Below are 19832 nucleotides of genomic sequence, written 5' to 3'. Positions count from 1 at the left end.
AGCTATCACAGGTTTGTTGGCAGGACTGTCTCAGTTAATACATGTGCAAGGCCTGGCATACCCTAAGTGCTCAATAAATGCTGATTATGATTAGTTCCAAGCACAAGTCATGGATCTTCCCACTATCCTTTCATCCCTTCACTCTGTGCAGTCTCAGACCAGCTCCTCAAAGGCTTTGGCAGTAGTACGGGATTGGGGCTTAAGGAAAGAATGACAGAAAGGATTCCAAGCCACACCCAGGAGCACAGTATCTGCACCCGCCTGCCCCGCCCCCCTGCCCTGTTCCCTACTATCACTCCTTTAAATTCCTGCCCCTGACTTGCCCTCACCATCCACAAGCAATCACAGTGTCTTGCCGCTAGAACCTGTGATCTTGTGGTATAGCAGGTAAACAAGAGAGGGAGACCCAATCCCTTGGATGGTGTCCCAGCAGGACTTTGGAAGCCAGGGGTCTCTCTCACATACTGGCTTCCTTACATGGGCTACCTTCAGACTTTTAAGTCACTGCCTAGAATTTTTGTTTCTGACAAATAGAACCTAAAGTTCAAAACCCATGTTCAGAATGTGATCCCATGTGTGTACTGAAGTCTGCTTGAAGAGTATTCATTTAACTTCTCAGCATCCCTAGAACGTTGACATTACTCAACAAGCCAGTCTGGGGTAAGAATGGAACCCAACGCCTCTGGTTGCTATTTCTGGCATGTAGGCTACATATTCAATCCTCACAGGAGGTCTTAAGTTTCACTGTCATTTTCTCAACACTTCCATGGCTTTTCCTATTAAAGGGTGGATTATTTTCATTCCTGGGGATTGGCCCAACTTGCACTGGTGATATCCCATGGCCATATCTCATCCCACACCAATGCTGGGACTGTTTGTAGCTAAGACTATGCTTCCACCAAGGGGAAGCTAAGGCATCATTGCCCTCCGAATAGTCTCTGAGTCTTGCCATCCTCAGAATTCAAGAAGCTGAACCAAGGTGAAGCCTGAGTATTAAGTCCTACCTTCACAGGATACAGGGAAAATTCTCTCTCTCACCCCTCCCCCAACTCTGAAACCAAGCCAGGAATCCTTCTAGCAAGAGACACTTCTGTGAGTAACCAGGGATCAGGTGACAGGGAAGTTGCTAACTTGATTTGTGACAGACTTTACTAACCTCATCCCAGGGGGATGGGTCAGGAGATCATCTTACAAACATGAGGACAAACTTTAGGACCCAGGATCCCTCTACTTCCTGCTTCTAAACTGGTTTGGGCTGTTTCCTTATCTACAGTCTGACTTTTGGAAAAAACAAGTTTTTTCCAAAACAAAGTTGATGGCCCACAACCATCAACACCTCCTGCAAGTTTGGGAGTCAGCAGGGATCCAAGACCTATGAGGACAGGACACAAGTGAATGCCAGGTGCTCTTTATTATTATTAATTATCTTTTTGTACAGAAAGAGACAAAATTTAACAGCTAAACTCAACAATTATAAAAAGAGAGAGAGAGAGAGTGAATTAGAAGCAAGTGTGTTTGTTGCTCCCAGGCTCCAGTGAAATCCTGACATACTACTGAATGTACAGATTTTCCAGCTGACATGGGTCAACACATGAATACAAGCACAGTTTAAAGTGGTATCAAAATTAATCCATTTCACAGTAATCATGTCTATAAGCTGAGTTGCACATATCAGGGTTTCCACTGTCACAAATTCACAATCACAGAGTGAAATAGCAGGTGTGTTCAGGCCTGGGAAAGTGGCATCCGGAAGGAGAGAGATCGGGAGGCAAAAGCAGCAGTGGGATTTGTTCCAATCTTGAATATCTGTGTTAATGCTCAGGCTGGGGGCGGGAGAAGGGCAGGCACTGTTCAACGGTCAGATGTCTCAGTACAGTGGAACAACTGTTGAGGCAATGAGCCCGAGGGGGTGTGCTATTTGGATATCTTTGTCAGAGAAATTCCTGCTAGAGAGAGACTCACCGCCCACAGCCTGTGAAAGGAAAAGCTCCGTATGTTTAGTATTTGGGGGCAAATGATGGGAGTGGCCAGCTTGTTAGCGAAACATCTGCTTTACAGAATATTCAGCAAGATACACAGTTATATTACTTTACATTGCAAGCTAGTTCACAAACTATGTTATTCATAAGGTAAATAAAAGAGAATGAAAAGCTGCAGCACCCAACATTCCCACAATGGAGAGAGACCAAGAGATCATCCTATGTGGAAAGAGCCTCACACACAAGAATCACTGAACCCCAAAGCTGAAGGCACGGTGAAGGGATCCCTGATATCTTGAGCCTTTTATTTGAAAAATGTGCTCATTTTAACTAGATCCCTCTTACATATATGACCCTGAAAATTGAGTAAAGGGAAGAATATTTCAAAAATTTCTACAGCGCAAGAATCACAGATACCATGAATTATCTTAAGTTGTGATTTTCTATAAATTCTGAATTAGTGGGCTTCAAATTAATAGGCTTTTACCATAGTTGCAGGCAGTCTGATTACAGTACTTTGAAATTAGCTAATTATACTGATTAGTATGAACAGAGTTCAGTGGGGAGAATGTGCTTGTTTCTGAATCACACACTGAAAAGGTTTACTGCCCAGCTCTCCGTCTCAGCCTTGAACATGAGAGCAAGACACAGCACACAGGCACACTCCTCAAAACACAGAGCATAGGTGAATATGAGAGCCTCCCTCTCTCCCTGTCCCCTCCTCCCCTCCCCCCAGACAAAAGAACAATCTAGAGGCAGTGTTGTTTTTTCCTTCTTCTCCTGGGATGCCATTTTCTTGTCAAAAGATCAACCCGCAGCCAGAGAGGAACCATCTGGCTCCTACTCCTTAACAAAAAGACACTTTCCTGTCCTGAATTCCTCATATTCAGGCTACTAGAAAGACAACATCCAACCCTTTGGGCAGATTCCTGTTTTCCCAAGCACACTAAGGAATTCACACTAATGGCAGTGGGAATCGCCAGCACAAAAGGAGGTCACTGGCCTCCAAGTCAGCCTGCTGGGTGTTACTGGGCACCGGTGTGCCTCACTCTTTCCCTTGTGCTTTCATTTTGAAAACCCCAGGTGATGGGGAGCAGCGCTGGAAGGACATGTTTGTGATTCTTGTTTTAAAAAGTCTTAAAAAGTTTTTGTTTGAAAACAAGCGACAGTCATATTTCAAGGAATTTTTTAAGCCTTTTCTCTTTTTTCTTAATGAAAAATATCTAAATAACTAGCCCCACCATTATGAAAGTCAAGAGTCACATATTTTTTCACACAAAAAAATAAAATTAAAAAATAAAATGGTCCAGGAGTGCTTAGATTTTCTTCAGCTGTTGATAACAACAGAATAGGAGCCGGGGCAGAGGACACTGTGCCAAAAGGACATGTGAGAGGGGGTCCCACAGGGCAAAGGCCCATAGGATGGAGCTGCTTAGTCTTCTCACAAAACTTTTTATGAAGTGGGGACATAAGGTGGTGACTTTGCGGGGCTTGGACAGCTAATACCAGCTCTCCTCCCTCACGGCCCTGTCAAAAGGCTGTCCAGCCCCAGGAGGTGACATTCCTCCCTTCAGACCGGAACCCTCCTAGTACAAATATAGCCACACACCAGCTATTGTTTCAGATAAGCATATGAGAAAAGGCAACGTGCACACATGTGCAGGCAGGCACACACACACACACACACACGTCCAAAAACAACAAAAATGTGGCTACTACAGATTTAGCATTGTATCAAACCAACGTCCATACAAAGACAGAGTTTGAGAAGATATATACAGGGCATTCGTAAAAGCCAAATGTGCACCGCGAGGAGTTATGACCATTGTATACTGTACAGTCTTTTTTCTACAATGTACCGCAAAAAAACAAAAACAAAAACAAAAAACGTCCCAGAGACCACGGTGGCAAGCCCACCTGGAAGAATGCTGCCAAGCACCTGAACAGAACACCCTAGGACCCTAGGAACTGCCTGTGAGCTCTCCCTGTAGGCCCTCACTCAGCGCCTGAAGGACATAACACATGCTGTCCTCCACCAGGCCAGGTTCCTGCTTCCTGCTCCCTCCCATCTCCACCCAGCTTGGCAGGGAAGGGCTCAACAGATGCCAAAGGCAGCAGGCATTCCTTGACATACTCTTTTTGGCTCTGGTCATTGGGGCCAATGCTTGGCTCTCTTCTCAGTGGGGAGGAGATACATAGGGGTAAGTGACTCCTCCCATGCTCCCAGGTCACATGCAGGCACCTGCCTGAGGAAGTACTGGGAAAGCTGGGCTGGCCCCTGAGCTTCAGGCTGCCCCAGGTCCTCCAACATGACCAAACACGACTGACCATGGCCTCCATCGTGGTAAAGCAGGGCCTTTGTAGGCCAAAAATACGTTTGTGAGGAAGGGTAGGAGTGCAGTGTTAGAGGCCCAGAGGGAGGAAAACAGGAAGAAAGGAAAGCTGGAATGCCACCAGGTCAGCACCTTGGGCATCAGGGAGCTCTCAGAGAAGGACGGGACAGAAAGTGTCAACTGGCAGGAGACCAACTGTCCAGGTTGAGACTCAACATAACAATCACACGAAGGCCTCCACTAAGACTGGTCCCCTATAAGCTACACAATTCTAGAAGAATCTTCCCAAGGGAAAACTGCACTGGCTCCCTGGTGCTTTAAGAACTGCACAAGCATTAGCTCAGTCAGCCTCAAATAGGCTTGGGAGGTAGGGGGAGGGATGGAAAACCCCAGCCACCGAGTCAATTTGTCCAAGCTGGTGGACTCATTGGGGTAAGAACAGAAGCCTCCTAACTTGAAGCATGTCCCTGGGCAAGTCTTCAGGACTGGAGGGGCCTCCAGAAGTCATCTGTGGCCTCAAGGCAGGGCTTCATTCAGAGAATGAGGCCTGATGCCTGCCTCGGAGAGCTGTTTTGACAGAAAGAAGCTTGTCTTCTCAGTGGGTTTGAAACTGCTGTGGTTGCCAATGACCCTGGCTGTGCACTCTTTTGGGCCCCACAAAAATTTGCTACATTTTTTAAAGCACCACAGACGAAAAATGATTTGGCACGGAGGCCAGGAGGATGGACATGCAAGGGTGGGGGAGGCGGTGTCGAGAGTCTTTCGCATGGTCACGGACAGTTAAAGGCTGGGTCACTTCTGCCCCCCCCCTACTGTCCAAAGCCTCACTGAAATGCACAGGCAGCCTCTGGGCCACAGAAAGGGGTTATTAAAAATGCCAGCACCTGGCAACACCCTGGATAGGCCTTTGACCCCAGGTCACAGGCTTCCCCATCTCCCCCGTCAAGAAATTTCTAAAAAGGGACACTTCAGGATCTTTTCCCCAGGTGGGCACTATTATTAAGGAGAAATCAATCATCTGAAGTTCAAGTTCAACTCATTGCACCTACTTGTGAAAAGGGAAAAATCCTAAAAGTTCAAAGCCAGAAAGCACAGTGCTGAGGAGGCCAAGTTCATGGGTTTAAGCATCCCATGGGCCAATCAACCTCATTAGGAGAAAACTTCAGCTCTCTGCTCCAGCCTGTAGCCCCAACCACACAGAGGCCATGGGCTTCCCAGGCAGGGTCACCAGCATTAGTTTTTCCAGGGCTATAATTGGGCTCATGCCAGCGGGTAGCAGTTTTAGCACAGCCAGTACACATCTGGAAAGCCAAGGTCTTCAGGAGGCCAAGCACACTAGAAGCAGAGCTAGCCCCCAGGATGGCAAAGTTCATGTGGACCTCATGTTCAGTTTGGCAGCCAGGCCCTGCTTCTCATCCTTCACACACCCTGCCCTCCTTCCAGCTTGCTCTAGATATTCCTTTTAATCTGGAGTAGGGGCAGATGTTGGGGCAGGGGAGTATCACAGAGCTGACTTCCCCCAGTCACCTATAAATGGCCCATTATATTGTTTTGTTTTATTGTGTTGGTCATTTATTTGTTATTACTGTTTTTGTTTTTTGTTCAGTCCTGTCCCTGTCCTCAAAATGTAAGCAAGGACAGAAAGCACAGGACTGTTGAGGAAAGGGTGTTGCTGAAGGGCTAGCTTCTCTCCCTCATCTCTGTGGCCTAGGCTTCCAAACACAGACAGGTCTCCAGCCAGCTGCACAGCCCCAGGGCCTGAGCCTATGGACATTCTGGCCACAATCAACTCAATGGGGTAATACCTTTGGCATAAGAGAAGCCAGTTCCTGATGAGAGGACAGCATGGCAGGAGCATGGGAGCTTCTGGAAGAGCTGGACTCTCTGGCCTGTAGCTCTCCCCAGGGGCTTTGACGCAGGTGTGTTCCCTACCCCCCTCCACCTGTCTCTGACAACTGACTTCCTACAAATCCACGGTTAGGAAATTATTTGGCAACAAGGAGGCTAAGGCTGTTTTGTGGTGGCACAGTCTTTAAGAAGTTAAAAATAAAATAAGAGACCCCTGAAAGAGGCTTTCACGCTGGACAGGACATGAGTCCTACTACTTGTCTGAGCCAGGGTTGGTGGCCACTATCTCCTCATACTTTGGGGGTGGGTCACTGTAAGAGACACTTGCCTCCTCACTGCTGCTCTCCTGGGGTGCAGTTACCTCCTCGTAGGATGGGGGAGGGGTGGCACTGGACAGCCTGGAGAGAGAGAGCTCAGGGAGGTAGAGGGTGCTCTCGAGGCGGACCGTGGTTCTGCCCCCTCGACTAGGCCCCAGCACCACCTGAGGATTGCTCCCTGCCTCACGGTGCACAGAGGACTCCCCCTGGCTATGCACAGTGCCCCTGTACACCATGACCCGGGGGAGGCTGTGCCCTGCGCGACTGGCTAGGTACCGGTTCTGAGCATACGAGGGGTGATGTCGTGTGGCTTTCTGCAGCTGGCACCTCCAGATGATGAACAAGGCAATGACAATCAGCAATGCCACCCCCAGAAGGGGAACAACCACATACATGGCATCTGGGCTTTGTGTAGGGTCTCGAACTGAGTAGACTGCATTCGGGTACCCCTTCCAGAACTCCATCTACAAAAGAAAAATGGCCACTTACATTTATATGCAAGAGCTCATGCCCCAGCTGGACCTCATAGACCTTCAGCAAGTCTGGTGTGTTTGGCAGGGCCTGCGGCTGCTCCCCACCCTACTGCATCTTACTGGCTTCCGAGGCCTATCAGAGAGGCTATGTAATGCACCCAGGATAAAGGACAACGCTCCCAAGTGAAGAGGTCCCCATAATCAGGCAGCTGGGACTCTGAAGACATGTTGTCTGTCCTTCTATGGCCCCAGTGGCCCTGCCTTAGACTGGACTGGCTTTCCTTTATTGCTTCTGACTGGTGTGAGATACCAGGGCCTGCTTTTGTTATTCCTGAGGCTCCCCCTGCTCCCAGAAGCTACCCCAGGACAGTACATGCCGTTTTCTCTTTGTCCTCAAACACCTCCTTGACCTCCTCGTAGCTGCAGACCTCCTCCATGCACTCTCGTTCGATGGTACCCTGGCGCAGCTCCTCCAGGAATTCATTGGCACGAGGGAACCGTTTCAGGACAGAATGGGCATTCTTGGCCTCCAGAAACACTGAAGAGAGAGCTGCACTGAAGCCTGGAATAGGAAGGCACCCAGGGGCTCCTTCAAACCAGACTCAGCCCAGACACAGAAATACAGTGACAAAGGAAAGCAAGACACTACCAGTGGGCAAGACACCACCCCAGATATGACTAGCCCTTTGTAAAAGGGACGAAAGTGCCAACTTTCTGTGATACCATGATGCATCTGCTTAGAATACCATGAACCCAGCAAGATTCAGGCCTCTGGTGTTATGGAGGAAAATGGGATCTGAGAGGGAGGTGCTTGTTGCACAAGAACAATATACATGAAGGATTTTGAGTATTGTAGTCAACACAGAGAAAGTACCCAGTATCTTCTGCCTCACCTCAAAAAGAGACATCAGAGCCCTTATCATGAGAATTGGCTCCCCTATAGACTGATGCTGGTGACCAATACCTAATCACCCCACAGCAGTCTACCAGGGTGGCGTCCGTCCGCCTGAATGGCCACCTGTGCCGTCATCAACAGCCTAGCCCCAAACAGTCTACTACAAACCCAATCTGGGCTAGATCAAGGCACTGGATGCATACGAATCTAAGAGTGCCTCTGGAAAGAGGGTAGCAGGGAGAATATAAGTCTTTGTAGACTGGGCACAGATGCTTCCTGTAAAAATGTCATTGAGTGCTAGCCATATCAACTTATTCCAAAGGAAGGGACACAGCTACAGTCAAACTACCTGGCATAGTATCAGCTATATGCCTCCGTAAGCCTGAGCTCGGTCTCCTGCCAACCAGCCCCTTGCAGTGAAGCAAGCAGGGCTTTACCAACAAGCAGGTGCCCTTTCCTATGGCCTGTCATAGTAGTTTCTCTCATAGTGGACAAGTGAGCACATACTCCAGAAGGGAACCAGAGTTGAGAGGATAAACCTGCTACCCAGACGATGAGACAGGGGCCACAGGGACACACTCAGGACGGGAAAGCTGGAAAGGACTTGAAAAGTAAGCATGCACCTTTCCTGTGAGCCCCTGGGTAGGCCCTTCACCCCTCAGCCTGGCCCTTGGAAAACTCACCTGCCATCGCTGCTCCCTTAGATCCCGTGTCTCACTTGCCTGGCAAAGGAGAAAAGCAGAGTCACAATTAAATCATACCCCCAAAGCCTACAACGCACCAGTTTGACCCTGAGATGTGGTCCCTACCCCTGCTGGCCTGGTCAAAGGTCAAAACAACACCTCATGAGGCACATTACCTCCTGGGCCACTCACAGCTCTATTACTTCCCATACTTCCCCAAGCTCTCTTTCCAGAGTTACCTGCCTGAGGCCCAGCAGAGCCCAAAGCTAACCTTTGGGCTCTTTCTCCCACAGACGGATTCTGAGGGTCTAGAAGACCTAAGGGTTGACTTCATTCTGAAAGAAAGAAAGAAAGAAAGAAAGAAAGAAAGAGAAAGAAAGAAAAAGAACTTCCCACAGGCCAAGTTTCTTCTTTCCTCACCTCTCTCCAAAAATCTTTGCACTTTTGAATTGGAAAGGATCTCAGAGAGATGGGGTCTTAGGTGAGGCCAAGCACACCAACAGTGTCAGAGACAGGATGCTAACTTTGCTCACAGTGGCAAGTCCCAGATACCTCTAGGGACAAGCACGCTCCTGGAAAACAGGCAGCATGCATTGAAGAAGCAGGTACTGGCAAAGCTTAACATGGCAACAACAACTACCTCAAAAGTCATGGCCCAAACCCAGGTGACTCACTGTGTTTGTCTGCACCAGACACAGTGCCCAGGATTTTCTGAAACTAACTCTCTCTCTCCTCTCCTTGCATTAAGGAACACTGCAGTGGAGTACCAGGACAGTGACTGGCATGACCAAAACTGAGATGCTAAGTCAATGCAAGGGTTGCCTCTAATGTGAGCTATTGTCCAAAAGCCTCACTCCTGCTCAGGAATTATCCAGCCACAATGTAAACCATAGCCACAGCACACTGCTCTCCCCCAACACAGACTCCCACTCATGCACGTATTCCAGAGCACTGACCAAGCTGTCCACATCTGGGAGCAATCACCCTGCTGCTCCCCTCCCCAAGAAGAAGCTCTGGTTTTATGACTAACAGGATGTAAGACACGTGAACGGTGTAACCCGCTATGCCGCCCTTTTTGCCTAGGCTGCCAGGAAGTTCAGCGTTAACATTGATCACCAAGCACAAACATTCTAGAAGCCCAGCTGTTGAGCACATATGCTTCTCCTTTGCAACAGGGCATACATTTTTCTATTTAGGTGGTCAGAGTCTTATGTATTTTTAAAATATACCTTCTAATTCTTTTGGCAAACAGGTACGATATAAATCATAAATAAAATTAAAACTAAAGGAAAAACAGCAAATATAACATCCATCTATGGAAACACCACGTCAAGGGGGATTTTGTCTTTTGAATTCCACAACAATCCCACCCAAAACTATCAATGAGTGAACCTGTCAACAGATGGGTCTACCATTGTAAGATAAGTTGGCCCTCAATGTTTTAGAGTGAAGACGGAATATTAATCCTAATTCCTGCTTCATTATGGATCTCTGGGGTTCCCCTAGGGCCAATGCCACTCATGAGGTGAGCCTAACAGCAATGGTTTTGACTGAATTAAATACGGAGCTGTTGTGTCAGGGTATGAAAAGAATGAGTAAAGGCTGTACCAATAAGTGAAGACAGAAAAACATACGTTTCATTTTTTATCAAAGAGAACTGCAGTGTTGTTTTGTTCATTTGTATGTGGAAAAATTACATAACAGCTTACGTATAGCAACCTCTTGTCCCAAACACATCCGACTTTGGTGCATGCACACCCACACATGTCATAGCCACGGATGAGTGTTGTCCTGACACCTGATGAAGTCATTAGTTCATTTTAAGCTTCAAACAAGCCAGGAACTCCCCCCAAACAGCCCACAGGGGATGGCCCACTCCATTAACAATTCTGTAGTCACCATCACTGCTGCTACTGCTGCTGCTGCTGCTGCTGCCATAAAGCCGCCTCCCCCTCCTTCCCCAAAATTTAGCGCCCGCTTCTTCCCCTATAAATACACCATCAATAGGGCATTTCTATGGCAACAGCGAGGAAGCGTGAGGGCTCCACGACAGAGAATGCTGCTGCAGTCACGCATGTACATGTCCCTCCTACCCCTGGTGGATATTGTAAGGCTGATTGTAGGCCGGAGGAATTTTTAACCCACTCCCCTCAGGAACACAACTGAATCCTGAAAGCCTGGAAAGGAAGGAAGGCAGGGACTGGCCACCACCAAGACCTTCCTTAACCTCAGCCTGAGCTGAAGCTTCCAAATCAACAGCACTGTGAAACATCACTCCCAAAGTCCCTCGCATGGGGACAGGAAGCCATCAGAGCACCGGGTGTCCCAAGAGGTGGCCTCCACACCACTTCTCCAAATCCTCACCCTTTTCATTCCCCTCTCTCAGAGCTGGTCGCCAGGAAAGGCTTCTGTGATCAGCAAATCGCATGAGTCATCAACCCACCCAGTGACATGGAACTCCCAAATTACGCTCAAACTCAAACTCTGGGCCCTCCTTGTCCCCTTCCACTCATGCCAACCCCTAAAGTGCCCATCCTTGCCCACTGTCGCCCGCCAGCAGCGCCCTGCCCACGAATTCCAGCTCCTGGCCCAGCTAGACTCTTCTCCTGGGTCTGCTCAAGACCCCAAACGCCTTGGCCCGTTTGGGCCTCCAGATCCTCCCCCAACAGTGCCCCGCGCCCAGCTCAGTGGCCCTGGACACAGAACCATGCCCTCGGGGCTGGAACACCCAACCCAAACGGCCTCACCGTTCTCTGGGCCCAGGAGGCGGCCGCCCAGTTTGCGCACGCAGCCCGCCACCTCGCTGCGGCGCCTCTTCCAGCAGGGCCCCTGTCCCCGCCCACCTGCTCCCCGTCGGCCGAGCCCCCGGCCCAGCCCAGCCGTCTCCTCCCTCCCTCCCTCCCCGCCCGCCGGCCTCCCGACACCCCGGGGGCCCCCAAGTCGGCCCGGCCAAGGCCAGGGCCGAGGTGCACCTGGAGCTCCCGCCCCTTGCAGCCGGGCGCCTGGGCCCTGCCCGTTACCTCGGCACCCCCCTGCCCCTGCTCTCCTCTGGGGACTCCGCCGCTGCCCGCCCCCACGCCCCGCTGCGCCAGGTCTGGCCTCGCGCCCCACGCCTTGCGCGCCACCCTCGAGCGCCACGACCACCGTGCCCTGATCGCCAGGCCGCGATCGTCGCGCCGCACCGCGAGCCGGGCCGCCAGGCCGAGGACAGGAGAGGGGTGGGGGTGAGGAGAGCGGGCCGAGGGGGAGGGAGGGCGGGCCAGCAAGCTGGGCCGGAGGGGCGGCGGCGCGCACCAAGCACCGCGCGCCCGCGCCCCAGTCCGCCGGCGCCGCCCCTGCCCCCGCCCGTGCCGCGGGGGGCGGGGCCTGGTCGGCGGGCCAGGGGCGCACCAAGGACCCCTGGCCAAAGGTGCTGGCCCTGTCGTGCCTCCGAGCGCTGGCCCTCGGAAGCCCAGGCGCTATAGCGGGCTGGGGCAGCCGCTCCCAAGGCCCACGCGCCAGGGGGCCCCGCGCAGCGAACCCTCCCCAGCTGTCCCCTACCCAGGCTCACCTGTCATTGTGGCCAGCCCGCCCCCGAGTGCCAGCCGAGAAAAGAAGGGGCTCAGGCCAGCAGCCTGGGCCCACCTAGCAGGGCTCCAGCGAGCCCGCAGAAGGGCTGGGTTGAGGCTGCGTTCTGCCAATGACTGGGTGACCTTGGCTTCTTCACTTACCTCCTCCCCACCCTGCCCTAGGACGGCAGGCTTCTTTCCTGTCAAATCTGGTAAATGGGGAGAATCCTGCCTCCCTCGCGGGGCTGCAGCGAAATAAAGGAGGAAATAGGCTTGGGAAACTCTTAAGGCGCAGAAAGGGGAGAGGAAGGGGAGCGCCGGGGGTGGGGGTGGGGCGGGGAGGGGGCTCAGGAGGCCGCGCTATGGGAGGTTCAGCATGACAGGACCAGATGCTGGTAGATGACACTAGTCCAAGGAGAGCCACGCAAGGAGGTGGAATGCTGAGGGAGGGCAGGACGGTTCTGGGGGAGCTCGGGGTATGAGTTTGCCAAAGCTTCCGAGGAGGGGTCCAGTGCACCCTGCTGGGTTTTCTGGGTTCTTTTTGTTCTCTGCACCTCTGGAGCCCACTTTGCAACTGGAGTGGGTGCCCCACCCCCACCCTTTTCCCTATTCTGGTGTTTGGGGCAGAATGATCCTGAGAAGGCATGCCCTGAACTATCCCCCACACCCATTCCAGGCAGAGAAACACCAACCTGCCCTGCCGCCAGGGACATGGAAAATAGGGGGGGAGGCCTCCATCACCCCAGACCTCTCCCAGTCCAGCTCTCAGAGCTCAACAGTCCCTCTGCCCCTCCCTGTCCCTGCCCTTCCCTCTCCTTCCCCTTCCCCCACTCCTAATGGCGCTTGCCCCTCCATATCTGCCGCCTGTTCTCAGAGTCTTCCTCTGGCTTACTTGCTCTTGCAGGGCTACAGAAGCCCTTTTTTTTCCCAGTACAGCCCCTCTATGTTCTCCTGGATGAAAGCAGGAGGGAGGGCCACACTCCCTGGCCTGTGGGGCAGGCTTTCATGGAAAAAAATCAAGATCACCTGGGGATAGGAGTGGGGCTCCTTTGGGGCCCCAAGGGCTGCATATGTTTTAGAGCTCCCCTCAGTTCAGGGGGAGAGAGCTTGGGCCCTTGTTGGCGAGAGAGGTGGTTTGGATCTCTTCAGAAACTTACTTCCTGGGTCTCCTAGCCCACCACCAGGTCTCCATGCCAATCTTAACCATGTGCACAGGTAACTGCACACAATTTTCAATGTGTGAGGCTAAGGTCTGTGACTTTTGCACTTCTCTCAGCACCCCCACCGGAGCTTCTAGTTCCCTCCCTGCCCAGAATGCCTTTCCTCCCACTCTCAGCCTCTGTGCACATGCTTTCATTCTTCCCACATAGCTCAGATGACATCTGTACTCAGGTCATGCGGGATTCTCTGCCCCCACCCATGCTGACTGTTCCATTCTCAGCACTCTGTCTGCAGATGCCAAAGGCGGGAAGGGAGAAGAGCAGCCCTTCTGCAGCTTGCTGTCTGCTTCACCACTTGACCAGACCACAGATCAGCTGTGGTCCTGAGCAAGTGACTTAACCTATCTGCATCTCAGTTTCCTCACCTGTCAAAGGAGAATGATGATAATAGTACCTCCCTCAAAGGTGGTGAAGAGGACAGATGGGATAACACATCAAGTGTGCCTGGTGCTGAAGTATGAGCCCAACACAGGTCAGCTTTTGCTGGCAGCCAACTGCGTCAAGTTCGTTCCGTTGCTCACCTGAGCTGCACGTTTTCCTCCTCTATCTTGGGGTCAAGGACCTTGTTTCTTCATGTGTCCCTTGCATCCAACACAAAGCCTCATCCACAGCAGGCTCACAGATGCTAGCAGTGCTGAGGTCAGAGAGGCCCAATTTATGTGAGGAGCTGGACTGAAAGTCAGTCTTCAACTTACCACCAAGATGTTTTTCCCAACACTACCAGCAGCTCTGGCCCCTGCTTCCTCCCTGAGGTGAACCTGGGTCTTGGCTAACTCCAGACCTTGGCTTCTTCAGAAGGCTTTCTAACTCCCTTCAGGAGGGCTCTAGGCACTCCCAGGGACCACCTTGGGAGGGATGAAGGCCTCCATCCTCCCAAAAACTGCTTTGAGACCTTGGTCTGAATATCCCCTGGTCTGCACCAGGTGGGAAAGGCTTGGTCACTGGCTTCTCTGCCTTGGCTAGGCATGTGGCAGGTTGGTATGCTCAAGGAGCTTTATTTTCCAACCAAATTGCACTTCCCCCAGATTTTTGGTGCAGTCCAGATCCTCATTATCCAAATCCTAGAGTGATGCCATAGTCTCCCTGTGAGCTCTCACTCTCTCTCTTTCACTCTCTCTCCTCCATCACAGCCAACATGCACCCTTCTCTTATTTGCTACACTGGTGATCTCAACAAACATACCTTGGCACACATCCAAATCACATATGTAGGGCACTAAGTATTGTGGGAGGATCCACCTCTGAAAGAGTGTACAGTATAGTTGCTAATAATAATAAAATATGGCAAAAGGCGGATCATATTTCACTAAAAATTCCCAATACAGTAGAAGAGAAAAGACCTTTTACCAAACCTTCTCCAAACTTTTCACCTGCCTCTGTTCCTGATCCATATCCCATCATGCAGGACCAGCTTCAAGGGTGCATTCTCTATACTTGGTTTAAGGTTCTGCTGTCTCCATCTTGGAATTCTTTTTGAATACTTTTTGAAAAAGAGACATGCATTTTCATTTTGCACTGGGGCCCACAAAGTATACAGGCAGTCTTGCCCATTGGTGACATTCTCAACATCCTCGATCCTATCCCAGCATCTGAACCACCCTACTGCTCTCCTGATTCCTCTCCTCCTCCCCTCTGTGAGCCGTGGCCAGTCCCTCCTTTCCTCACGTCTCAGCTGCACTGATTCCATCATCTTCCTCCACATGGCATCTCCCTAACCCTATCCTTGTGTCTCTTCCTTTGGCTGAGACAAGTACCCTCTTCCAGCCTCACTCACTTTTGGCACCTCATTCTCTACCCAACCCTCATCCATCTCAGAATTGAACTCTTCTATGAACTCTTCTGCCCCCCTTCCCTTTATATCCTCACCAAGCTTCACCACATCTCTGAGTCTAAACACTGATCCTTAGCCCATAAGAGCCCCAATTCATCTTTGTACACTGATTAACCAACTAATCAAGTATCATGAGCTAAATTGTGCCTTACCCAATTCACATATTGAACTCTTAACCCCCTTACCTTAGAATGTGACTATATTTGGAGATAAGGTCTTTACAGAGGTCATTAAGTTAAAATGACATTATTGAGGTAGGCCCTACTCCAATCTGTCTGATGCCCATATGAGAAGAGATTAGGACACAGGCACACATATGAGAAACCATGTGAAGGCACTGGGAGAAAGCAACCATCTAGAAGCCAAGGAGAGAGGCCTCTGAATAAACCAATTCTAACAATGCTTTGATCCCAGACTTCTGGCCTCCAAAATTATGAGAAAATAAGTTTCTGTTGTGGAAGCCAACCTGTGGTACTTTGTCATGGCAGGCCAAGCAAATTAAGACATCAAGTATTTACTCAGTGCTATTATGTGCCAGCTAGTATTCTAGGACCTGGGATTACAGGAGCCAATAAAACAAACAAAAGGTCCTATCCTCATGAAGTTTAGACAAGAAAACAAAGAAGTCAAAGATATGGGATGTTAAGTAATGATTGGTGCTATGGAGAACAATGAAACAGATAAGGGTCTTGGAGTGTGGAGTATTTAGATACAGTGGTCAGGGAAGACCCCACTGAGGAGATGGCATTTGAGTCAAGACCCAAAGGATATGAGGGGCCATAATGCTCTAGGTTGTGGGATCCACATGTGCCAGAGCCCTGGAATCAGGGGCATGCCTGGCACATCCTGTGGGCAGCCAGTAGGCTGATGTGCTGCACTGGAGGGACTGAGAGAGGAGGACAGTGGGGATGAAGCTAGGGAGGCTTCAACAGAGGGTGATGAGAGATTGTGCAGGGCCTTGCATCCCATTGTGAGGCCTTTGGCTATTAGAGTGATATGGAGAGAGCTTGAGGGGCAATGTGATGTCTATTTTCATACAAGTGATCACTCTGGATGATCTCTAAGAAAAGGTTAAAGAAAGACAAGAGTTGAAGCAGGGAGACTATTTTGGGACTCTTGAAATAATCCATGTGAGAGACAATGGTGTTTTACACCAAGTGACACAGTGGAGGCAGTGAGAGGTATGCAGATTCTGGATAGGTTTTGATGACAGATTGGTATTAGGCTATGACAGAAAGACAGGAGTCAAGGGCAGCTCTCAGGGTTTAGCCAGAGGAACAGGAAGGATGAAGGTACATTAACTGAATTGAGAAAGACAGTAATAGGATCAGTTGGATGAAGGCGTGTGGAGTTCAGGGACAACATCAGTGCTACAGATATAATTGGAGAAAGAATACCATGTACTCAATATTAAAAATTGGGGCGCCTGGGTGGCGCAGTCGGTTAAGCGTCCGACTTCAGCCAGGTCACGATCTCGCGGTCCGTGAGTTCGAGCCCCGCGTCAGGCTCTGGGCTGATGGCTCGGAGCCTGGAGCCTGTTTCCGATTCTGTGTCTCCCTCTCTCTCTGCCCCTCCCCCGTTCATGCTCTGTCTGTCTCTGTCCCAAAAATAAATAAAAAACGTTGGAAAAAAAAATTAAAAAAAAAATTAAAAAAAAAAAAATCATGAGACAGGATGAGGTCAATCATGGGGTGAGCATAGAAAAAGCAAAGCAACCCAAGAACCAAGCCATGAGTAGCCCAACATTTAGAGGTGGGACATATGAAAAGGAACCAGCAAATGAGACTGGGAAAGAAGGAACAGCGAGGTAGGGGGAAGCCAGCAGAATGTAGACCCAACTGAAGAAAGTGAAGGTTTGACCACTTTCTTCAGTGGAAGGAGAGATTGACAAATTATTCAAATCCCACTGACTAGACTAGTAAATAAGACAAAGAATTGATCACTGTGTTTAACAATGTGGAGGTCATTGATGGCCTTTGAGAACAATTTCCATGGAGATGCAGGGGCGTACAGGCGGATCAGAGTGTTTTCAATCAAGAGTAGGAAAAGAGAAATTGGAAGCAGTGATGACTGACAACTCTTTTGAGGAGTTGAGCTGCAAAGTATAGCAGAGAAATAGGAGAGTGGTGGTTGTAGGAATATGAGGAAATAAGATAAAAGTATTTTATTAGGGATTCCTGGGTGGCTCAGTCAGTTAAGCCTCTGACTTTGGCTCAGGTCATGATCTCGCAGTTCGTGGGTTTGAGCCCTGCATCAGGCTCTCTGCTGAAAGCTCAGAGCCTGGAGCCTGCTTCAGATTCTGTGTCTGCCACTCTCTTGCTTGTACACACACACACACGCACGCACACACCCACACACATACACACACACAGTCTCTCTCTCTTGAAAATAAAACATTTTTTAAAAACTAAGTATTTTTTAAAATGGGAGAAATTACGGCATGGTAACATGTTTATGTGCCAATGGGCCAGTAAAGAAGGAAAAAGTTGATGCAGGAAAAAGATGCACAGATGCAGGGAGGAGGGAGAGGTGGTGGTGGAGCTTGGAGCAGTTGTCTTCTGGTGGCTTCTCTTCTCAGTGAAACAGGAAGCCAGGCTAGTACCTGGGAGTGGGGGTAGGAGAGAAGTATCAGTGGTTTTAGGAGAAAAGGCTTGAAACAGTGTTCTGGGAGGAAGGAAGCCTGGATATTCTATGGAAACATAGCATGATTGCTGGGCTGCATTAAGAGTTCACTTGAGGTTAATTTAAAGTGTAATTACTCAGCATGTCTCCATGCTTTCCACCAACCACATTCAATCTCAGGGGTGCAGACCCAGAGTAGGTGGAAAGTTGGATTTTAACTGGGTTGAGTTTTGCTACATAAATACAAATAAATGGCAGAGGGACATGGGAGTTTTGTGTGGATTCTTGGGAGAAATTATGATGGCGATTGATCATGGATTAATGGGTAAGAAGAGAAGTAAGGATAGAGTCAGTGTTTGGTGAACAGCAGTGAAAACAACAGTAGTATTGTTGGCTGAAGGGTCCCAGTGGCAGTCAAAGGATTGCTGGAGTTCTTGTAGTATTAAAAGAAATGAGCTGGCTTTCAGAGAGTGGGATATGGAGGTTATGGAGATGTGGTGGTGACAGATAATGGCAAGAGCTCAGGATATGACCACAAGCATAAGGAGGAGGGAGAGAGTATTGGTGGAGAGTAGGTCAAGAGACTGAGAGACAAGGGGTTTGAATCATTTCTGTGGGTGTTGAAATCACCAAGAATGTACATATTTAACCACCTCTTATACCAGACCCCTTGAAGCGTTCTCCTTCCCAATCTCTTATTCCATTCCTTGGTTTCATTGTGAACCTGAGAAGCATACCATTCCTGAGCTTCACCTGTTCCCAGAGCCTCCCTCCTCCCTCAATCTCACTTGTCCTGAAGGTCACCCCACCACTAAGCTTACACCCTAGCACGTGCCATATTCCATGTCCCAAACTACCATGCCTTCCCTACCATGCTGAACATTTAACTGAGCACTTACTACTATGTACCAGGTGCTACGCCTGGTGCTGGTGACATAAAGGTGAATCAAACAGACCAAGGTCTGCTCTGCTTCCATTTTGGTTGGAGAAGAGAAACAATAAACTAGCAAACACAGAGAATACTTAAGAAGGTAGTTGGTAGATGTACAGTAGAGGAAAACAAAGCTGGGAATGGGGACAGGGGGAGCCAGGTCATCCTGTTTCTAACCCCTGCCTAGAGCCTCCCAGTCTGTGGACTGCTCACCCCAGGCCAGCTCATGGTGATAATGTGTAGCTTCATCCATGCTCCCAGAGTCTGCCCATTCCAACCCCAGCAGTGACCTTCACCTCTTTCTTGGGCTTGACCCCCAGATCAGCCCCCAATGACATCCATGATTCTCATCTATTCCTCAACCCTCACCTGAGCTTTATCATTGTGCTTCATCTATTCCCTAAGTTTCATGTCCAGAATCTTGCTTCTTCCGTAAACCTCCCCCAGCCCTGACCATCTTTCCTACACAGAGCTTCTTCCCATTCCATCCCTCAGCTCCACCTCCGTCCTGGATCCAGACCCCATCTGGTCCTAGTTTATTCCTGAGCCCCAATACCTCCTCCCTCGCTCCTATTCTAGCTTCTGCCTTCCCAACTGGTATTGGACTGACTGTCAGCAATCAGCTCAAGTGCTGAGAAGCCCCCTTCATATGGTCCAGCAAGTTCTTGTGGAGACAGGGTCTGAGGGTTCAGAGTCCTGGAAGTTTAAGGACAGCCAAGGAACTTCCTAAGATTGGAGACTAGTCTTTCTCTAAAGAGTAAGGAAAAGTTCCCTCAGTGACTTAAAGGTTCCTGGAAACTCTGCCCTGGCAGTGAAATTTTTCTGCCTTTCTCTAGGCAGTCATCATCCCTTTAGCCACCTTCCCTGATGGGAGGGTAGAGGAACCTCTACCCTCAAAGATAATGTCTCCTTCTCAAAGATTATGCTGCACAAGGACTGGGGAACCAAAGATGGGTCTGAGTGGCCATCAACTAGCCCATCACAACCACACATCCCTTCTGTCCCAACACACACACACACACACACACACACACACACTACTCCAGGAAAAGATACTTAAATAGATAAGGGACCTCAACCTTGGTGCATTTCGTTTTCCCTACTGCCACCTCCTGGATACTGTAGACACTGTAGCTATGACCATAACCCCCTG

The 19832-nt window shown here is 49.8% G+C and overlaps 1 protein-coding gene across 1 annotated transcript; it reads right to left on the bottom strand.

Annotated features, from left to right (window-relative positions):
- Positions 1-4743: 4743 nt before the first annotated feature.
- PRRG3 (proline rich and Gla domain 3) lies at positions 4744-7486 on the bottom strand. The gene is made up of 2 exons (XM_049644449.1): positions 7328-7486; positions 4744-6941 (listed from the first exon to the last, which is right to left on the bottom strand). The coding sequence occupies exons 1-2, from the start codon at positions 7385-7387 to the stop codon at positions 6414-6416; spliced, it is 588 nt and encodes a 195-aa protein (XP_049500406.1). The 5' UTR covers positions 7388-7486; the 3' UTR covers positions 4744-6413.
- Positions 7487-19832: the final 12346 nt, after the last annotated feature.

Source organism: Panthera uncia, chromosome X (assembly GCF_023721935.1).
Source record: "Panthera uncia isolate 11264 chromosome X, Puncia_PCG_1.0, whole genome shotgun sequence".
NCBI classification, from domain to species: Eukaryota; Metazoa; Chordata; class Mammalia; order Carnivora; family Felidae; genus Panthera; species Panthera uncia.
Note: the sequence above shows the minus strand (reverse complement) of the source record. Positions and strands in the feature narration are given on the sequence as shown.

Excerpts from the sequence above, each read along its gene's own strand:
- PRRG3 (XM_049644449.1), bottom strand. The coding sequence starts at position 7,387 with ATGGAGGAGGTCTGCAGCTACGAGGAGGTCAAGGAGGTGTTTGAGGAC. Across the intron at positions 6,942-7,327 it reads TTGAGGACAAAGAGAAAACG|ATGGAGTTCTGGAAGGGGTA; the intron begins GCATGTACTGTC and ends TTTCTTTTGTAG.